Here is an 18886-nt window from a genome sequence, read left to right as displayed (position 1 = left end):
TCAGGAAACGTATAATTTGCACACATAAAACTTGATAATAATGAAACTAGAGTATTTTTCTGATAATATTGCAGTATATTATATATATATATATATATATATGGCTTTTACCTCCAATGTGAATGAAAGAACAACATCAAGCTTAGAGAGCGAAGTTTCTCCGTCTTCTCCAGTTAAAGCTTCTTTTGATAATGATGATTGGCTCCTAAAATATAAATAAACCTTTTTTTGCAGAATTGAATAAAAAAGCAGATGCTTCTACTCCATTATCTTGATATGATATTTTAAAAAAATCACAACTTTAGTTCGATTTCTCCTTTAAAATCATCTTAGATTTATTATTTAAAATATTTCAATAATATAATTTTAAACAGAAAAATTAATATAAATATAAAATATACTATATATAACAATATAGCTATAATTTATCTGATAAAATTGTTCTCCCCCATTTAAATTTTATTAGATAAAGTTAATATTGTAAGCTATTATTTCATGGTTTTTCAAAAAAGTATATTTAATAGCTTTTTAGCATCTCAATTTGCTATTATTTTTTGAAAAATAACTATATGACACTCTGAGTTAAATAAAATAATTTTTATTTCATTCATTTTTTTCACATAATATTAACCATTTTTTAAATAGTTAACATTCAATAATATGAATAATAAATCTAATAATGCCCATGAAAACTTCATCATTCATATATTGACAAAATGACTTATATTTTTAGCATACACATTTCAAAAATAAATTTAATAACCCAGCAGTTTTTTTTTTCTTCTTAAATAAGCAGATTTTAGTGTAATGCCATTTTTACAAAGAAAAAAAATTATAGAGACAAATTAATTATTAAAAAATTTATTTAAAATTCTTTCTTTAAATAATATTTAATTTTTCATTATTCTTTAATATTATAATGATGAAAAAATTTCTAACATAATCCTGTAATATAAAAACTGATTTTTAGTATAGATATATGTTTTGATAAACAAAAAATGAATCATATTATAAAATAATAGTTAGTAATTATATTTAAAAACACATAATATTTTATCAGAATTATAATTCCAAAAAATAGATCAATCATTAAATTCTTTCTCTTAGTAATTTATTTTACAAATATGTTAAGTCTTTAAAATCATATAATCTAATTATTTGAATTACTATATCATTTGGGAAATGTAATAATTTTTTTTCAATTCAGTTTTTTTTTTCAGGCTCATTTTTTAAAAAAAAATTCACTTTATTATGATCAATTAGCAGCAATCCAATTTTTTTATTATACAAACACCCAACTCTAAAAAACATTTATTAAACTATCTATGAAGTGAGCATATAATATTTTATTGAAGAGTAATAATTCTAGAACAAAAAAAATATTAATACACAGAAAATATATATATATATGTAAATTTTTAAGAAAAGCAGTTTAATGATAGATATAGTGGGCAATGCTAATAATGTGAATGTGTTCTACTGCTGTGAAAGTGAAGCAAATCAGTTGATACTGTTTATGAAGTATGAAATGTGCAATTATTAATATTTCTTTAACAGAATATATCTTGAACAGCCAATTGTTTTTCAAAATATTTTTCCATTTAAAAAAATAAAGAAAAGCAATATAATTACAAGCTTCCTTAGCAATGCAAATTATAAAAATTAAAAGTTGTTATGAAAACTTGAGAAAAAGAATTATATTTTCTCAAAACTGAAAATATTATTCAACTATGAATATTAAAGTAAGCCTTGAATGCAGTAGCACAAATTTTTAATATGAAAAAAAAAAAGCATTCAGGATAAAATAAAAAAAATAAAAGAAGGAAAGATTTAAGAATTATTTTTAATATCACTGCAAATAAAAGTTGTTTAATGCAATGATATAACTTAGATTTTTCTAATCTTCAAATAAATTACCTTCTAGGCCTTCACAAAATATTTTGCAGGTTTTACTTTTAAAAAATAGATTGTAAAAGATAAGCTTACATATTGTATATATATACTGACAAGAGTGCTTTACAAAAATGAACTATTATTTTTCTAAAAATTTCCCTCTATTGCCTTAAGAAAATGTTCAAATCACATTTAAGATAATTGAATATTTTGCTTATGGGGATTATACAGAATATAAAATTAAGAAATTTAATCTCTTCCTACTATATGTATAAAATCTATTTTCAATTTATCCAAGTAATAAAATCATACAGTTCTTTATTTAAAATTTGAATGATAATATTAAATAATTCACTAATAAAATTATAGATTTTCTGGTTTCTATCTATATAAAATTTAAGAAAAGAAATAAAACCGATTTTTCAAATCCAAACATAAAAATGTAACAAAATGGCAAAAATTTGACAAATGTTTCAATATGCATGCACCTAAATTTTAAATATATATATATATATATATATACAGCAAAATTTAGCCAATAATTCCTGCTAAAGTTATGCAAAACAGCATTTGTCCAACAGGAGGCAATAAAGTTCTGTTGAGAACAGTAAAAATAAATATAACAATGTTACAATTACATGGTAGCTTACAGTGGAATTCATTAAGTATTAGATTTCCGGCAAATGGATATCAAAACATCAATTTTGAATGACAAACATGATTACAACACATATATGCATCAAGTCTGAGATTTTATAAATGATAAAATGGTGTGCGAACTTAATAAATCAATAACATTTGCAATAATTTTCAAACTGCAGGAATGAGTATCTTAATGAATTAATGGTAAAATTAGGTTACAAAATAATTATTTCTATATTACTACTTACATTGACATTTAAAAAAATGCCTATTTTTTTCCCTATGAAAATGATGTTATTATAGTTGGAAATTATGAAAATAAAAATATCAAATAGTAGCTTTCGGATAAATTTCAGATAAAAGATCTGGAAGTTGTGAAACATTTCCTTAAATTAGAGAAAAAGATCTACTAGGAAATTTATTATATTAAAAATGCAGTTTTTCTCTATAGAGATCTAATATGGAGAAGTCTAAATAAATATCAACCCCACTTGAGAACAGTTTCAAACTACAGAAGAATCAAAATATTAATAAATTATAAAGAATCTTCATAAAGAAGCATTCAATTGTTGGATAACTTTAAAACTATGCTACGGCTGCCAAAAGTGAATTATTTTGTGCTGATTTTTTACCAAACATAACCGTGACAATTAAAAAAATTAATCCTGAAAATCATTTGTTACCATTTCTGATACTCGACCAAGATGACAGACCAAGATGAAGGGTCTAAAAGCTTAAAAGTTTTTAAATGTATTTATAAACATTTAATTCACTACTGACAACCAGGAAAAAAATTCTTTAAACATAAGTTATTTCTCAAACATTTTTTTAAATTCAGATTTTGGTAATATTTAGATTTGGTCTTAAACTGAGTTCTAGATTTTTAAAAATTACTTGATGTATAACTAATAATTTAAAAAATGATAAACAATTTTAAAAATTAACAATGATCATTATTGAAAAAAAGGAAAGACTATGAACAGAGTCAATGAAATATAGTGTTCAAATCCCTGAAATGAATTTTACAAAACATTTGCAAAAAATATACAAGAGTTTGTTTTTTTTTAATTAAAAGAATTTAATAATACTTTTTAAAAATAAATTAAAATGTTAAAGCCTATAAAATTTTATTTGTCCTTGAAATCTTTTTTTAAATTCTTAAATTAAAAATTTTAAATATTTTAAAATTGTATAAGAAATTCATTTAAAAAAAATCTTGAATTTTTCAAATATTATTGCCAACATTAAATGAAGAGTAAATTCCATTTGGAATAATAATTAATTAATGTCATTATCTATAAACTTCGCTAGTTACAGAAATAATAAATGTATATTAAATAAATTTGAAGATAAAAATAATTATATAATAAGGAAATTTTCTTGCAATTTTTTTAGCATGCAATTTTATTTTCATGCATTCCAATGATCATGCATTTAATAATTTTAAAAAATGTTTCTTTTTTAAATAAAACGGTCAAACATTTCTAAATTTGTACATACAAATTAATGAAATTCTATATAAATGTATTATGTAAATTATTTTATTTTTTGTAAAATAGTCTCTATTCCAAATTACTCATTTTGTGCTGAAGAAGCCGCTAAAAATTCTTATCTATCAAAATTTTATCAACACATGCAAACTAAAATGCAATGCAAAGCAAAAAGAAAATAAAGCCTACATGTAAGTGAAAGAAAAGACTAATGCATTGTAAATGATAATCCATAGCGGAGCTTGCAGGCACATTAGGATTTTAAGAGGGCTGCATTCAGGCCATATATTTGCAGATGCTGAGAAATAGCTAAAAATAAGGCAAAATTTATTAATAAGAAATAATAATAATAACATAAATCACATTCATTAAAATGGTTTCAAAGTGAAAATAAGCTAATAAAATATGCAAAAACCTACTGGCCTAAAGAGTTAATATGTAAAATCGGTGTATAATAAAGTGTAAAGAAAGGGCAAATACATTTGTTTCTTAAGATAATTGTGTCCATAACATTAAGGGGAAAAAAACTAAATCAATATGAAAAGCATAGCATAATTATTACAAAGCAATGTTATGTTTTTGAGATACACGTGCAACATAGCATGCTTTTCTGTTAATATATTAGCATCAAAAATATTTTTCAATGAATAATAAACTAAATGCAATAGAAATTTTTATTCCTTTTAAGAAAGAATTTTTATTTGGAAAAAATTTAAAATACTTAATATACTTGTTTAATTATTAAAATATTTTGATATCATTACATGCTTTCATTATCAAGAACAGATACAAATCATTAAATTAATTTATGCTTTGTTTATGATAGCTTTAAATTTTATGATACATTGGTCAATAATTTATATATTTTAAATCATTAATGAACTATGTTAATTGATTTAATATTTTTAATATTTTCTTGAAAGCACAATATTAGCTCATATAAAAATTACAGACTTAAACTTAAGTCAAATAAATAGAGTGATAATTTCTTATAGTTCAAATAATACACACATAATATAATAAAAATATTCAAGCAAAAGGCATCACTCAGAAGACTGCTAAATTTAAACACATCATTCAATCCAGGATTATATATAATTGTATTAAGCAACATGGTCCAAAAGTCTAATCATATCCCTAAAATATGATAATTTCAACTGCCATTTGTAGTCAAATATTTGATAATTTTGGAAAATAATTATTAATATAAAAATGCATTTTAATATATACATTAATTATTTTAAAGAAATGTTCTTAAACTCATTCCATATGCTTGAAATATTACATTTATTCATTTATCAAACTGAAAAATTCTTATTGGTACATACCAATATCGATCAAACTCTTTTAGATACTGATAGTTCCTTTTTTAATAAAATTAATTATTTTTCAAAACGATATACAACAGCAATACTTTTATGTAATTACAAGAAAAAAATTCACATAAAATAGTTTTTTTAAAAATTTTGTATATCAGTGTACTGATGATCAAAAATGAGCGCATTAGTAAATTATTTACATCGGCATACAGCTTAAATTTATAATTGCCTGAGCAAGTTAAAAAATTAATTCAATATCGCATATAAATTTATCAAACTAAGCTCAATTAAGTATAAAAAAAGTTTTCATAGCTAAGTTTTTTCTTTGAGTTTTTATAACAAATAAATTCTTTAGCAATATAGTAGACCTTTAACAATGCTTCTTGACTATGCTTCAAAAATATGCAATGATTTAGAATACAAAATATTCAATTCTGAAAGTGGAATAGATATCATTTAACAAAAGTGAAAAGGTAAGTAAAATCAAATTCAATAAATAGTTAATTATTTTTATTTGTGCTATAAAAAAAGAAAAATTAAGATCCAATAAAAATTGATATATATGCTTTATAATTTCAGTAAAAAAGAGGCATAAAAATTTGGCTTAATTAAAATTTAATATACTAATTTTATCAATATAAATTAACATTTGAGATAAAAAACGATACAAGATTTTTTTTTAATGCACTTGTATACATTTCTATAATAACAGTAAATATTAAAATTAATTAACAGCCATCACAGAACATTATTCTAATAATTGTTTTAAATTTCTACTTGATCCAACACACCTGAAAATAAACACATTAGAAATGTAAAACACATTTCTTAACAAACAAAGCTAAAATTAACTAAAAAAGCTCAATCACGAACATAAGTCCACAAAGAAAAAAAAATGATGCATTTAGTCTGAAATACGATAGTAAAATTTTGCAAAACATTTTTAAGGATATAAATAGAACTTGTGGATCACTCTGACATCTTTCACAGCATAAAGTAAAAAGCAACTACAAATTATATACATGCACACATCATGAATAATTCAAGCAAAAAATAATTTCTACTCAGATCTACCTGCCTTAGAACAGAAGAACGGCGTCGACTACAAGCAGCGTAGAAAGGGGAAAAAAGGATAAATTGATTTGGTCAGTGAAATAAAAGGAATTAATTTATGTCTAAACAATTATATATTTTTTAACAAATAGATAATGGATGCATGCTGAATAGCTTAAAAAAAGTGATCAACTGGATAGTTGAAATTAAGGAACAAATCTATAACTTTTAATTTCATTTTGCTTTTAAACTGCATAAATATGAAGAAAAAATGAAAATTCAACTGATTTTAATTTGGAATATAAAAAAATTACATTAATTACATCCAAATTCTACAACAGAACAAAGAAATTCAATATGCAACCATAAAAGAAACATTTCTCTAATTCTAGAAATAAAATGCATAACAAGGCTGCTCTATTTTAAAGTAAAAAACACAATAGCGAAAAGACTTTCTCATGAATGCTGAAAAAATAAAGCTGATTGATTTGTAATTTAAAACCTCTTAATATCATATTTCAATGTAATGAAGTGTCTCAACAATATTCAAATTTACACAAACTGACTATAATAAATTTACTTATTATAAATATAATAATTTTTTTTATTTTTATTTTCTTATTCCCCTATATGTTTATATACTCTAATATTTTATTTTAATATAATAAGTGGAATAATATTCACAGAATATTATGCTTAAGTTTATGAAATGAAAGTTAAAGCAATATGCAAATCTTTATTTGTAATTTTGATTTTTTATAATTAAATAAGATTAATTTCATTCTTTTGTTTTTGAATAAACTTGCTTAACAAATCATACAGTCGGAGTTTTAAGCACAAAATTAATTTCATATAAGATTGTTCAATTTTTAATTACTAAGCATATCTTGTTATTAAAGCTTCATTTATCTTGTCCATTCAAAACTAATTGTACAAGTTTTTTTCATCTCAAGTAATCCAGGACGTCAACAGAGAAACATTTAAAACATGCAGGAGTTTTGGGTTTTAGGTCAGCTGTAAGCATATTAATCTATACAAAAAATTCAACTGATACCAATGCACTAAAACATTGATCAAAATTCTACTCTATGTACACATGCATATTAAATAACACAGCTAAAAGTATAATTACAATTCTTACCTCCCTAAAGACAATATCAAAAGATTCCAGTATTCCTCTCAATATATTTAGCAATGTATCAAAATGCTTTATATTTAAAACAAAAATTTTATTTTTCAAAAAAATTAATTCTAAATCAAATTTGCACTTAAAAACTCATGATGAATATATCTCTGTGTAAGTCTGTCAAAAGAAAAGCATTTTATTCCTGAAATTTTAGTGTAAATTGAAATTAACTTATTTTTTTATAGTAAAAACTGAAGTAGGTATAAAAATATTTAGAAATAATCCAAAGAGTAAAATAAATAAATAATCAATGTTTAAAAAAAATTAAAATCAGTTTTTTTTTTTCAGTATTTCTAAACATTAAAAATAACTCAAACTGAGTAACAGGAAATATTTCTTAAATATAAACACTTCTAAAAAATTTTTTACTACTAATCTAATAAAAGAAATTCATACTCAAACAAAAATTTATAATTACTGATCTCTCACTGAATGTTGTTTACTATTTGAAAATCAGTTATTGTGAGCAATTTGACAAAAAAAAAGTTATCTCAAATATTAAAGTTTCAAAAACATGTCCAGCTATGCCCTTCAAATAGCCTTCAGCAAAATAAATTGCTATAATAAAAGATCCTCCCCCCATCTGTCCATATCAACAACAATTTTTTTTTTTTTTTTTTTACTTCAGTAAAATACGAGTTTTGAAGATAAATTTATAGCTTAATAATACTGGTTCATTCTACTTCTTCTCAGCATCATAAAATTGAGTGCTAATAGATTTAAACTCGCATTTTTTTTTTCAAAAATCAGAAATGGAAATTAATTTCTCATGCATTAAATATAATAAACACTTTAGATCATGAATATTTATTTAATAAGCATACTGCACAAATTCAATATTTTACTTGATTTCTATCAAAAAAAAAAAAAAAAACCCAAACACATATCAGTGCAATTTAGAAATATATAATAAAAAATATGATAAGAGTAATTTCTTAATAAAAAGTCACTGATGATTGATTGATAAAATATCTTTAAGAAAATACATCTAATGAAATTATTATATTTTACTTATAAATTATTACACTATATATCTAATTTATATACATTTATATATAGCTAATTCATTTTATTTAAATTGGAACAAAAAAAATTGCGAAACAAAAATTTAAATAATTTATATTGCACCTCTTTAATTTTACTAGCTTTATTCCTTTCCTACTTTTTAAAGTTTTTAAAGAAAGAAATGAACAAAATATAACTGCTAGGAAAGATCAAAGTTTTTGTATACAAAAATTTCAATAGCCCAAACAAAGGAATAAAAATTATCTACTCTTATAAAAGGAGGTCTTTTATGTATAATCACATTTTACAGGATAGACAAATAGGTCTAGAGCTATCAAATTCAGTATAAATATAATTTAGAAAGTGACAAGAAAATGAGCACCTTGAAGAGATTTTTTTAAAATTATATTTAAAAATTAAATAACATTTTAGTATTTTTCCATACTTTTAATGATATGTTAATTGCTGTGCAATTTTTTTCCTGAATTTTAACAATTTTTAAATAATATTTCTAAGTATGATTTTCAATAACAGATTTCACTGCTGCAATGAAATTCAAACTGTTTTCATTGTTTCATCAAATATTTAATTGTATGATTTTCTTATATTGCTAAAGGCCAATAAAGAAATATTCTGCTAACTGTATGAGTAATAAAAAAATGAAATTGCATTACTGTAAAAGAATGTATAATTTAAAAGAGATTATCTAAAGACTTGAGTTTTAAATGGCACTATGAAATAACACAGCTTCACTTTATTACTTTTTTGTTCATAGAAACATGAACATCAGGTTAAAAGAGATTTGATTTAAACTAAACAAATGATATTTTTTAGCAAACTAGTTGATTGACAATAGTGGCAAATTTCAGATAAAATAAAACAATACATTTTATAATAACTATGGAACTTGTAAATGTCTTTAATATTTCTAAACAAAATTTTTGCTGTATTAAAATTGATATTAAATGAATCTCATATTTTACCAGTTAATATACTTTAAATATTATTTCTTATTTTCTAAATAGAAATATTTATGTATTTTTTATTGAACAGCAGTGTCAATAACAACAATACTGTTAGAAAACATCTAACATTAAATAGACAAAAAAATCTTTATCTGTTTAGCATGATAAACTATTATGCATGCATTTCAAATTTTAATTAGAAAGTAATTTCTTTAATCTGATTACTTGAATATTTTTTCTCCATTAGTAAATAAACTTATCACAGCAAGTATTAAATAAAATGGGTTTAAATTTCTTTTATTTTGATAGATAAAATGATATTTTCTGGAAAATCAAAAATATTCTTTCAAGATAAAACTTTAGCAGTTTTAATAAATCCTGCAAAATATAGACATAGTTTAATCTAAGCCTAACAACTACAAATACAGACTTTATAATTTCCAAACATAGCATGAAGTTGTACATAAAAGGCCCAACTCTTAAATAGATTAATTATTAAACAATATGCAATTAAAACTATCAAGACAAGCACTTAAAAGCAAGCAGAAAACGTAATAGTAAATTACCTTGATCGACTGTTTTCGGCAGCAAGAAGAAGAAAAAGTGAATATTAATACAATTGTGTGTATAGAAAGTATAACTAAAGGCACAGCAAGAGTTGCTGAAACAAAAAGAAGCAATCTGATAACTAAAAAAAAAACTATAATAAATTTCTATTTGCATTTAAAGTGGAGAATTTGCAAAGCATTTTTTTTAACAGCTGACAAAGAATTATGCAGGTTTATCTGAAAAATACAGAACAAGATTTAATAATTTCTTTTTCTCTTTGACACACAGTAATAATTATAAAGAGTTTTTAAAATGAAATAAAAATTTAACAGTAATAGAAAATCCAATTTGTATTGTTTATTATTATTTTAGATTATTTTAGCAAAATACAAAAACATATTTCATTTTCAATTTGTTTTTTAAGAAGGGAGAAGGGATGAGTTTAACTTTTTATATAAACCTTAATTTTTATAAATTATATATATTTAAGAGATAATATAATGGTATATATTTTTATTCTATATTATTACTAGAATGCAATAAATTAAATAATTTTAAAACTGTTTCAACAATTTCAATTTACTTCACAAAATCTGTAGACTAAGGATCTAAGAAAGCAAACTTGTTCTATAATTTTCATTTACCTTGTTTAAAGAAAGGAAAAGGAAGAAGAAACATATAATTCAAATGCAAAAATATAATCAATCACCTGTGATTATATCTTTTCAGTTTTTGAAGACCATATTTCCCATCAGCTCCTCCTTTGGAAACAGGAAGGCTTTCAAGATTTAACATTAGTTGATTAATGGAAGAACGCAACTCTTCTATATACAATATTTCCATTTCTTTTAACACAAACTTAGGCATCAACTTCCGGTTCTAAAGAAAAATAGAATTTATTTTTATTTACAATCTGTACTTATATTTTTAAAATATTCACAATTCCTTAAAAATAAATTTTTTCTTGTCTTACCAAGAAAAAAAATTTAAAATTCATTCATAACTGCTTTTTAAATTTAATTCTAGTTTTAAATCGTAATTAAAGGTAAAACAATATATAATCAGCATAAAAATAAAAGAATTTCATTACAATCAAATGTTTATTTAAAAAGTCAAATATGTTTCTTCTCTGCAGTCTTCTCTAATGAGAAGCTTCTCTTATGAATAAATAAATATTTAAAAGATTCATAGTTTCAAAAAAGAGATATGCTTTTTCTTTGCAATGAGGTCCTCAATGTAATACATTTTTCTTTCTATACTGGAACATAAAATAATTTTACTAATTTAAGTAATTTAAAGTTATAGTACAATTATTTACTATAATTTTAAATCACTTTTCCAGCTGAACATTTGTAAAAAAAAGAAGAAAAAATCAATCAAAGAATTTTTTTTTAATAAGATAATTATTTCCTAAAAACACATAGCAGCAAAACCTACATTACATTATTATTTTTTTTCTTCAATATAAGTAAATTATTTAATTGTGAGTAATGAATATAGAAAAATTAATTTCAAACATTTTATTTAAAAATTAGTGCATACAAAATTAAGAAAAAATTATTAGAAAACAATACATTATCTGTTTAATTAAATAACTAAAAATCATATATATTACATCTTTTACTTCTATAAAAATAAGTACTACAAATGAAGAAATACTATAAAAATTCTAATACTAACTTTATTAAGAATTTTTAAATCTTAAAATGTCTTTAAAAAAAATACAGACTGCACCATTAAAAGTGCTCATAAGTAAGTTTCTTTCCATAAATTAATGAAGATATTTAAACAATGATATAAAACATAATTAAATATCAGAAATGCCTGCACAGAAGGAAATAAATGAAATGATTTCAAATATCTATAATATTCTAATTTAATAGAAATAATAATACTTAAAATAATCTTTTTCAAATATAGATACACAACCCTTAACTAACAACAACAACTGGTTATTAAACTGTCATAAAACTCGCACGATAACCTTTTTTTATGGTCCATAACATTTATGAACAAATTTTGAAGAATATATTCAATAGATTGGATTTCAATAGTATATAATTATTTATGCATTTTACTTTATTTATACAGATCATACCCTTTTATAGCATAAATTATTTATTATTACACTTTTTAAAAAAATTTAGATTTAGTTATATTAAATTGATTTGCCCGCTGTTATTACAAAGTTAATTTTGAAGTTCAATCCAGAGAGTCTGAAACTTTAACTTATAAAGCCTTTAAAATTGTAAGAATAAAATTTAAGACCTTATATAATAACATCTACAGCGTGTATTCAATCCGTCCAAACCTTTGTATAAACATTTTGCCTAATTAAAATTAACAAGAATTTCATTTTATTCAATTGAATCAATCAAATTTCAAATATATTATTTTTAAAAGCCTTCAATCAATTTATAAAGAAATTAGGTTTTGTAAAATTTAAAAAACTATGTAAGAAATAAATTTATTTATACTACAAAATAAAGAAATCTTTAGCATACAATTACAAAACATCAATTAACTCATTGACAGTTTACATCATTATTTAAAATAGTTTTATATTTAATTTCATTCTTTATAATCAAACCATGAAAATTTGGAAATCTAGGTTTGAATTCTTCTAAAATATTTACAATAAGTAATTTATAATTTGTAAAAATTACAAGTTATCTTTTAGTAGTTTTCTCTAGACTCTGCATAAATCAATTTGAACCATAATGAAATGAAATTTAAATTCTCATTTATTTATAATAATTGATATTTTAACAGTATATATATTATATATATATATATATAAATAATACAGGACAAGAAAGATTATAAAAAAAAAAATTTATTCACCTTTTCCATTTCATTGACTTTCTGCACTCTGCCATCTAGCTCTCGCCGGATAGCAGCTGCCTGTTCATCTTGAGAGTCTAACTGAAAAATTAAAAGATTCATAAGCAAATATATATATATATAAAAGATTTTTTCATTTAACAGGATTATTATTATTTGCATATAATAATAATAAAAAAAAAATTTTAAAAAACAGGGAATGAAGAAAAAAAGTTAAAGTGTTTCTCTACTCTTTTCATGCACATTCATTTTTTTACTTTTATTTTGGTTATATTTTCATTCATATTTTCTCTTTTATTTGCATAGTATTTTGTAAATTTATATATATTGCTGCTTTCAGCTTAATAAATAATGCATTTTTGATTAGATTTCATTACAGATTTCTAAATCCGGATATGGATGGCCATATTTTTCAATTAGCAGATATTTCATAAGAAAATAAATATTCATAATAATTGAAATAAAACAATATGTAAACAATAATGATTGCAATAAAATTAATTTATGTTACAATGAAATGAAGAAACATTAAAATTCAATTACTTATTTTCAAAACACGTATTTAAATAATTTTACAGAATTTCCTAAAATTATGATGTTAAACAATATTTTTCTTTTTCTTATGAAGTTTAAAATGCATGTAAATGATGAATGATTGAAGAACCAAAAAGTAAGTAAAATTCATCTATTAGTTTAGTTGTCTGATTCAAATTTTTAAATACTTTATAATAAATGGATCCAAATATCACTTAAGATTATGTAATAAGGAATTTAATAATAAAATATGAAAGCTTAAAATGAACTTGTTATTCTTGTGACATACATGACTAATTCGGTAGAAATACATAGAAAAAAATATATAATAAAATAACATAGTATTATAGAAAAATAATAATATATATACCAGAATATAGTAAACTATTTATTTTGAACTAAAATTAATATTTATAAATACTAACTTTCAAACATATATATTGATGAAACCTTTGAATATGTTTATTAATTAAATTGCAAGTAATTGCTTTTAAGAGTGAAATTACAACGAAATTAATAAATTTGGTTTGACAATTTCACACAACTAAAAAACTGTTTCATCTAATAATAAGTAATATTATTTGGCAACATTAAAATGTTTTTTTAAAAATTAATGCTAATGATACAGAAAATAATAATAATAAATTTAATAATAATGTAGTATAACAATATTTTTTAGATCTTAATCAACATGTCAAGCAAAATCATTAAAAAATAAATAATACTGATAAAATTTCATCTTTGAACTTCTCAAAGGAATGCAACATTATTCATGCATGAGCATTTACTACTAAAAATACGAAATGATCACAGTTAACCCTTCAGCACACACATCCATTTTTAGATCATTAGCACACACATGAGGTCATTTTGACCCCAAGTAGTCAAGAAATTACTACTTATTTTATTGATTATTGTATAAAAATAAAACATGGTCAGAGTATACAAATATTATTTCATGCATATATGCTCTATTTAAGACATAAATACAATTTTTAGTAAGAAAAACTAAAATTGAATGTTAGCCTCATTTTTCAATACCTTTTCAGCATTTACTTACTTGATCCTTTCCATTCATATTAAACTTATTATATTGAAAGTAAATAGTTTTTGTCTGTATAAAAATATAGAAAGAAAATCTATATTTTACATTCGAAATTTTTTTAAAAAAGAAGCCTAAAAATACATAACATTCGTTGGTACTTTAGGATTATCCTGAAAGCCTGTCAACACTCGCAAAAATGCGACAATCCCTTGGTGCCATCATAATGAAAAGTAATTTGCAGTTATTGGCAATAATATCGGGTTTGAATGATAATGGTCAACAGAATAATCCCAAAGTACCTTTATGTCTTTCATTTTTATATACATACTCAATGAACATGCTTATCATTTAGAATAAAATAAATATTTAATATGAATTTTAAAACAATTTATTCATATTATAAGGAAAAGTATTTTTTAAAAGATTTTGCTGCATTTTTCATGAACTGAAAATATTTTTCATCCATATTTTCTAGAGTATTCAGAATCTGGTTTTTCTGTAGAATGATCAATTTCCAAAATTTCATCTGTATCTTATTAATCTGAATTATTATTTTTACTATCAATATAGGAACATTTTCGGGATATTTCCGAATCTCTGTTACTCATGTTTGTACGTTCTCGTAGCTATAATATTAAAAGAATTTGAAACACTAGTATACATATGGATCAATTTGATCCAAAAAAATTAAATACATTGTTTCACTGATTTCAGCAGCTTTAATCTTCTTCCAGCTCTCCCATGAAGGCATAGGAAGCAATAGGTGAAAACTTATAAATTCCAAGAATTTCTAAATAATAGAGAAAGGGCGGGGTCAAAAAGAGATCTTAAGTGTTACCTAAGGGATTAATTTAATAGAAATGCTTTTTTTTATCTTTCTATTAATAGTCATTATTTTGATGCAATTGGTAGTGCTTTAAAGCATAGAACAAATCAGAAAACAAATTCACTAATTATGAAGGCAGCATCTAAAGAATAAGTTTGAAAGATTTATTTCAAATTACAATTTTAATTGAGTGCAAGGATTCAGATTATGTGCTTTCTTTTAAATCACAAAAAACTGAAAGCATCTATAAAATATATTACAAAGGTATATTAAACAGTTTAATTTATTTTTAAACTTTAAACAATAATTAAAAAGTTATCCTAAGTCAAAATGTACTTTGCATTCATTTTAACAATTTAAAATAAAAGCTCAGCAGGAAGAGGTAGTTTTAGTCAAAAGTAAATTATAATTCAGAACAAAAGCAGTTTAAATTTTAAAAAAAACAAGAAAATAGGTACTAGGTTTTTTTTTACCAAGGCAATATAAATTCTAGCTAAACATATAAAAACCCAATAAACTAATTTAATGAGAAATTTTTAAAAAGATTAACATGTTTGGAGCTTATCCTTTCAAAAAATTTACAACTTGTCATCATTCCTGATTCTCTTGTATGGCCATTAAATTTATAAAACTCCATTAGTAATATATATAATGCATAGACTTTTTAAAAAAGGTAACAAGAACTTAAAACAGTTATTAAATTGTCTATCAATGTGTTGTTGGATTACGCATAATTATGATATAATTCATTTTGAAAAAAAAATAACATGCAATTTTATTATATTCTATATAAAAAAAGAGATTTTATGCACAGCAAATATTTGCACCAGTATCTACAATTTTAAGAGATAATGATAAAGAGTTGAGAAACACTTTTTTATGAAATCTTAATGATAAAGGTCTATAAATATACTTCATAATAATGTTTATAATACATTTAACACATAATAATTATAGTAATAAGGTGATTTCATGCTAACCTGTAAAGCATTATATAAAAGTTGATGTTCAAACTTTTTGACTCCCAAAATGTTCTGAAACATGTCATACAACTGTTCTTTGCTCAATATCAGTTCGGAGGCAACATTCTGCTGTAACCTACTTTGAGGTTTCCGCGTATCCTCATCTCCACGGAGTATTGCATCAAATTTATTCAACCATGCAGTGAGGACAGTTTCTTTGCTAAGGCCATTAATTTCAGGGAGGCTGCGAACCCTCTTCTCTATATTTATCTTGAAAACATCCCGAAAATCCTGTTGGGAACATGCTCCACTCTGAACCATCCTCGCCACTCGATCACTTTTCAGGAAAACTTCATAGTAGTTTTGTACTGCGTTATTAAAGGCCTCGTCAGCTGCAATACTTGTCTCTCCCTTGAAGAACGCTTGGAAACGTCCCTGAATAGTTTCCAGCTGCTGCTTCGTGACTTTCAGGTTACGACGTACCATATCTGTGGGCTGTTTAGCATTAAAGGGATACGCAATACAGCGCAAAACAAACACGTACAGCTGAAGACGCTTCTTCCGTTCTTCTTCTTCCTTTTCTGCCTTATCAACATCATCTTTCTCCTTATCTTTTTCACTAACCAAAGATGGACTGGGACTAGAAGGCCGGGCTAGACTGTTGGATCGAGACTGAGATGCGCTCACCACGCTTAAGTTATCCACCCCACTTGCTGGCGATACACTACGGGTAATGCTACCACTCCTTGGGATTTCCAAATTTGTCGTAGAAGCAGACAGCGCTGTGGCTTCCGAACTCTCTTCCTCGACTGTTTCATTTTCGCTTTCTTCTTCTGACGACGAGGGTTCTAACATTTTCAAAGACTAGAGATGTGGTAAATTACAAGAATAGATAAGAAATACTGCTATGGGATTATCCCAACTATGACTAGCATCTTGTTATATTTTTGTATTTTTACACTATCGGATGTGTGTTTCTCAAGAAAACATACAAAATTGCTTGAACTTGAGGATCAGCCTAGATATCTACAATTTAATATATTCCAACAATCGGTATATACTATCTTATAAATGTTGATAGGTTACAAAATTACTATACAAATAAAAAATATTTATTTATAATATATATTTTATTTATTTATTATAAATGTATATATATATAATACATTTATACTCAACCACTACAGGAGGTGTAAGGTAATATACGCAATATTAAAATAGGAGGCATTCACAATTTTTTCTATCTCATCCTACACCAAACATCATAAAAAATGAACGGCGAACAAAACTGAGATAATTCCATCCCCTACACGATAACGAAACCAACAAACGGACACACATCCGCAACCTTAATACAAAACAATTCACTAGTTACTCAGACACCGACACATTCTGCAGTGGTGATGATGTCCTCAAGAATAGGGTCAAATCTGCGCATGCGCCTAAGCTGTGTCATCCGTGATCCCAATCCATACAAACTGAACTTAACTAATTTTTTCCAAAATAAAAAAAAATGCAATTAAATTCTAAAAATCGAATCAATGCAATATGTTTCTAATCTTATTTGATATCGAAACTAAATATTGTAATGTTTACGAATCACTGTTGCCATTAGTTAAAAACTATTAAAGATATTTTTTTTAGTTGTAATAGCCTTTCGCATAGAATTCAAATTTCAGTTACTTCACGTGATGTCGAATCACATGGTATGTGTTACTGCGCATGCCATCTAACATCTAGTTGAACCATGTTTTACCCTTTGATTTTAATTAAAAGAATGATAGGTTAATTTATGTTATGTGGTGATATCATATTACAAATATCAAATTCGGAGTAAATTCCAAAATTAAACAGGTAGATTGTACTTCACACGTATCATATAACTTGACAACACTAGTTAAAAAACTATCGTACCGAGATTATTATTATCGAAATCATGCGATTAATGATGCATCTCTACTAATAATAAAGATTAATGTGAGTGTGTGTGTGCTCGACAGACCGGACCGTTTTCGGCACAAATATATATTGATGGATGAAGATACGAACTTCGGAGAGAATATTTTTAAATTTTAATTAATTAAAAATAACTTTTTGTGTTTTTCCGTGATAGCTTCCAAAAATATTACTGCAAATATAAACTGTACACAGTTTCAAAATTGTCGTTTTAATGATACAAATTTTATAATCGTGCAATTTTTTTTTTTTTTTTTTTTTTTTTTTTGAGTTTTGACATTTTTTTTTAACTTACCCAACTTCCAACATTATCACCTTGAAATTCAAATCGTTTCCATTATTTCATCAAATATTTGATCCTGTGAGAAGGATTTTGTTTAATATCTATATAATTTAAAAGATGAATAAAAAAAATGAAGTTACAATAAGATAAAATTTAAAAAAAAAAAAAAAAAAAAACGATTAATTGCGAGCAATACATATAATATGTAAGACAAATAACTTGTGTACACCTCTTTTTCCCCTTAATCAGAGAGCGCCCTTTTTGGCGTTTTACAGAAGCCCCTTGTGGCGTTTATAGACAAGCAAGCAGTTGAACGGGAGACCTGCATCCTGAG

General features: G+C 24.0%; 1 protein-coding gene across 11 annotated transcripts in view; it reads right to left on the bottom strand.

The window, feature by feature from the left end:
* Window positions 1-17898, bottom strand: part of LOC129989166 (calcium-dependent secretion activator-like) — a 72289-nt gene extending 54391 nt beyond the window's left edge. For 3 of the 11 annotated variants that reach the window (XM_056097521.1, XM_056097525.1, XM_056097530.1), the window contains exons 1-6: window positions 16332-17898; window positions 12947-13027; window positions 10812-10981; window positions 10120-10128; window positions 4215-4334; window positions 112-205 (exon numbers count right to left, since the gene is read on the bottom strand). In XM_056097521.1, coding sequence (XP_055953496.1) covers window positions 112-205; window positions 4215-4334; window positions 10120-10128; window positions 10812-10981; window positions 12947-13027; window positions 16332-17168 — 1311 coding nt within the window. In that variant the 5' untranslated portion in view covers window positions 17169-17898. The remainder of the gene's footprint in view (window positions 1-111; window positions 206-4214; window positions 4335-10119; window positions 10129-10811; window positions 10982-12946; window positions 13028-16331) is intronic. The other 8 variants (XM_056097527.1, XM_056097529.1, XM_056097531.1 and 5 more) reach the window with 4 other exon arrangements.
* Window positions 17899-18886: the final 988 nt, after the last annotated feature.

Source organism: Argiope bruennichi, chromosome 10, assembly GCF_947563725.1.
Source record: "Argiope bruennichi chromosome 10, qqArgBrue1.1, whole genome shotgun sequence".
Lineage (NCBI taxonomy): Eukaryota > Metazoa > Arthropoda > Arachnida > Araneae > Araneidae > Argiope > Argiope bruennichi.
Note: the sequence above shows the minus strand (reverse complement) of the source record. Positions and strands in the feature narration are given on the sequence as shown.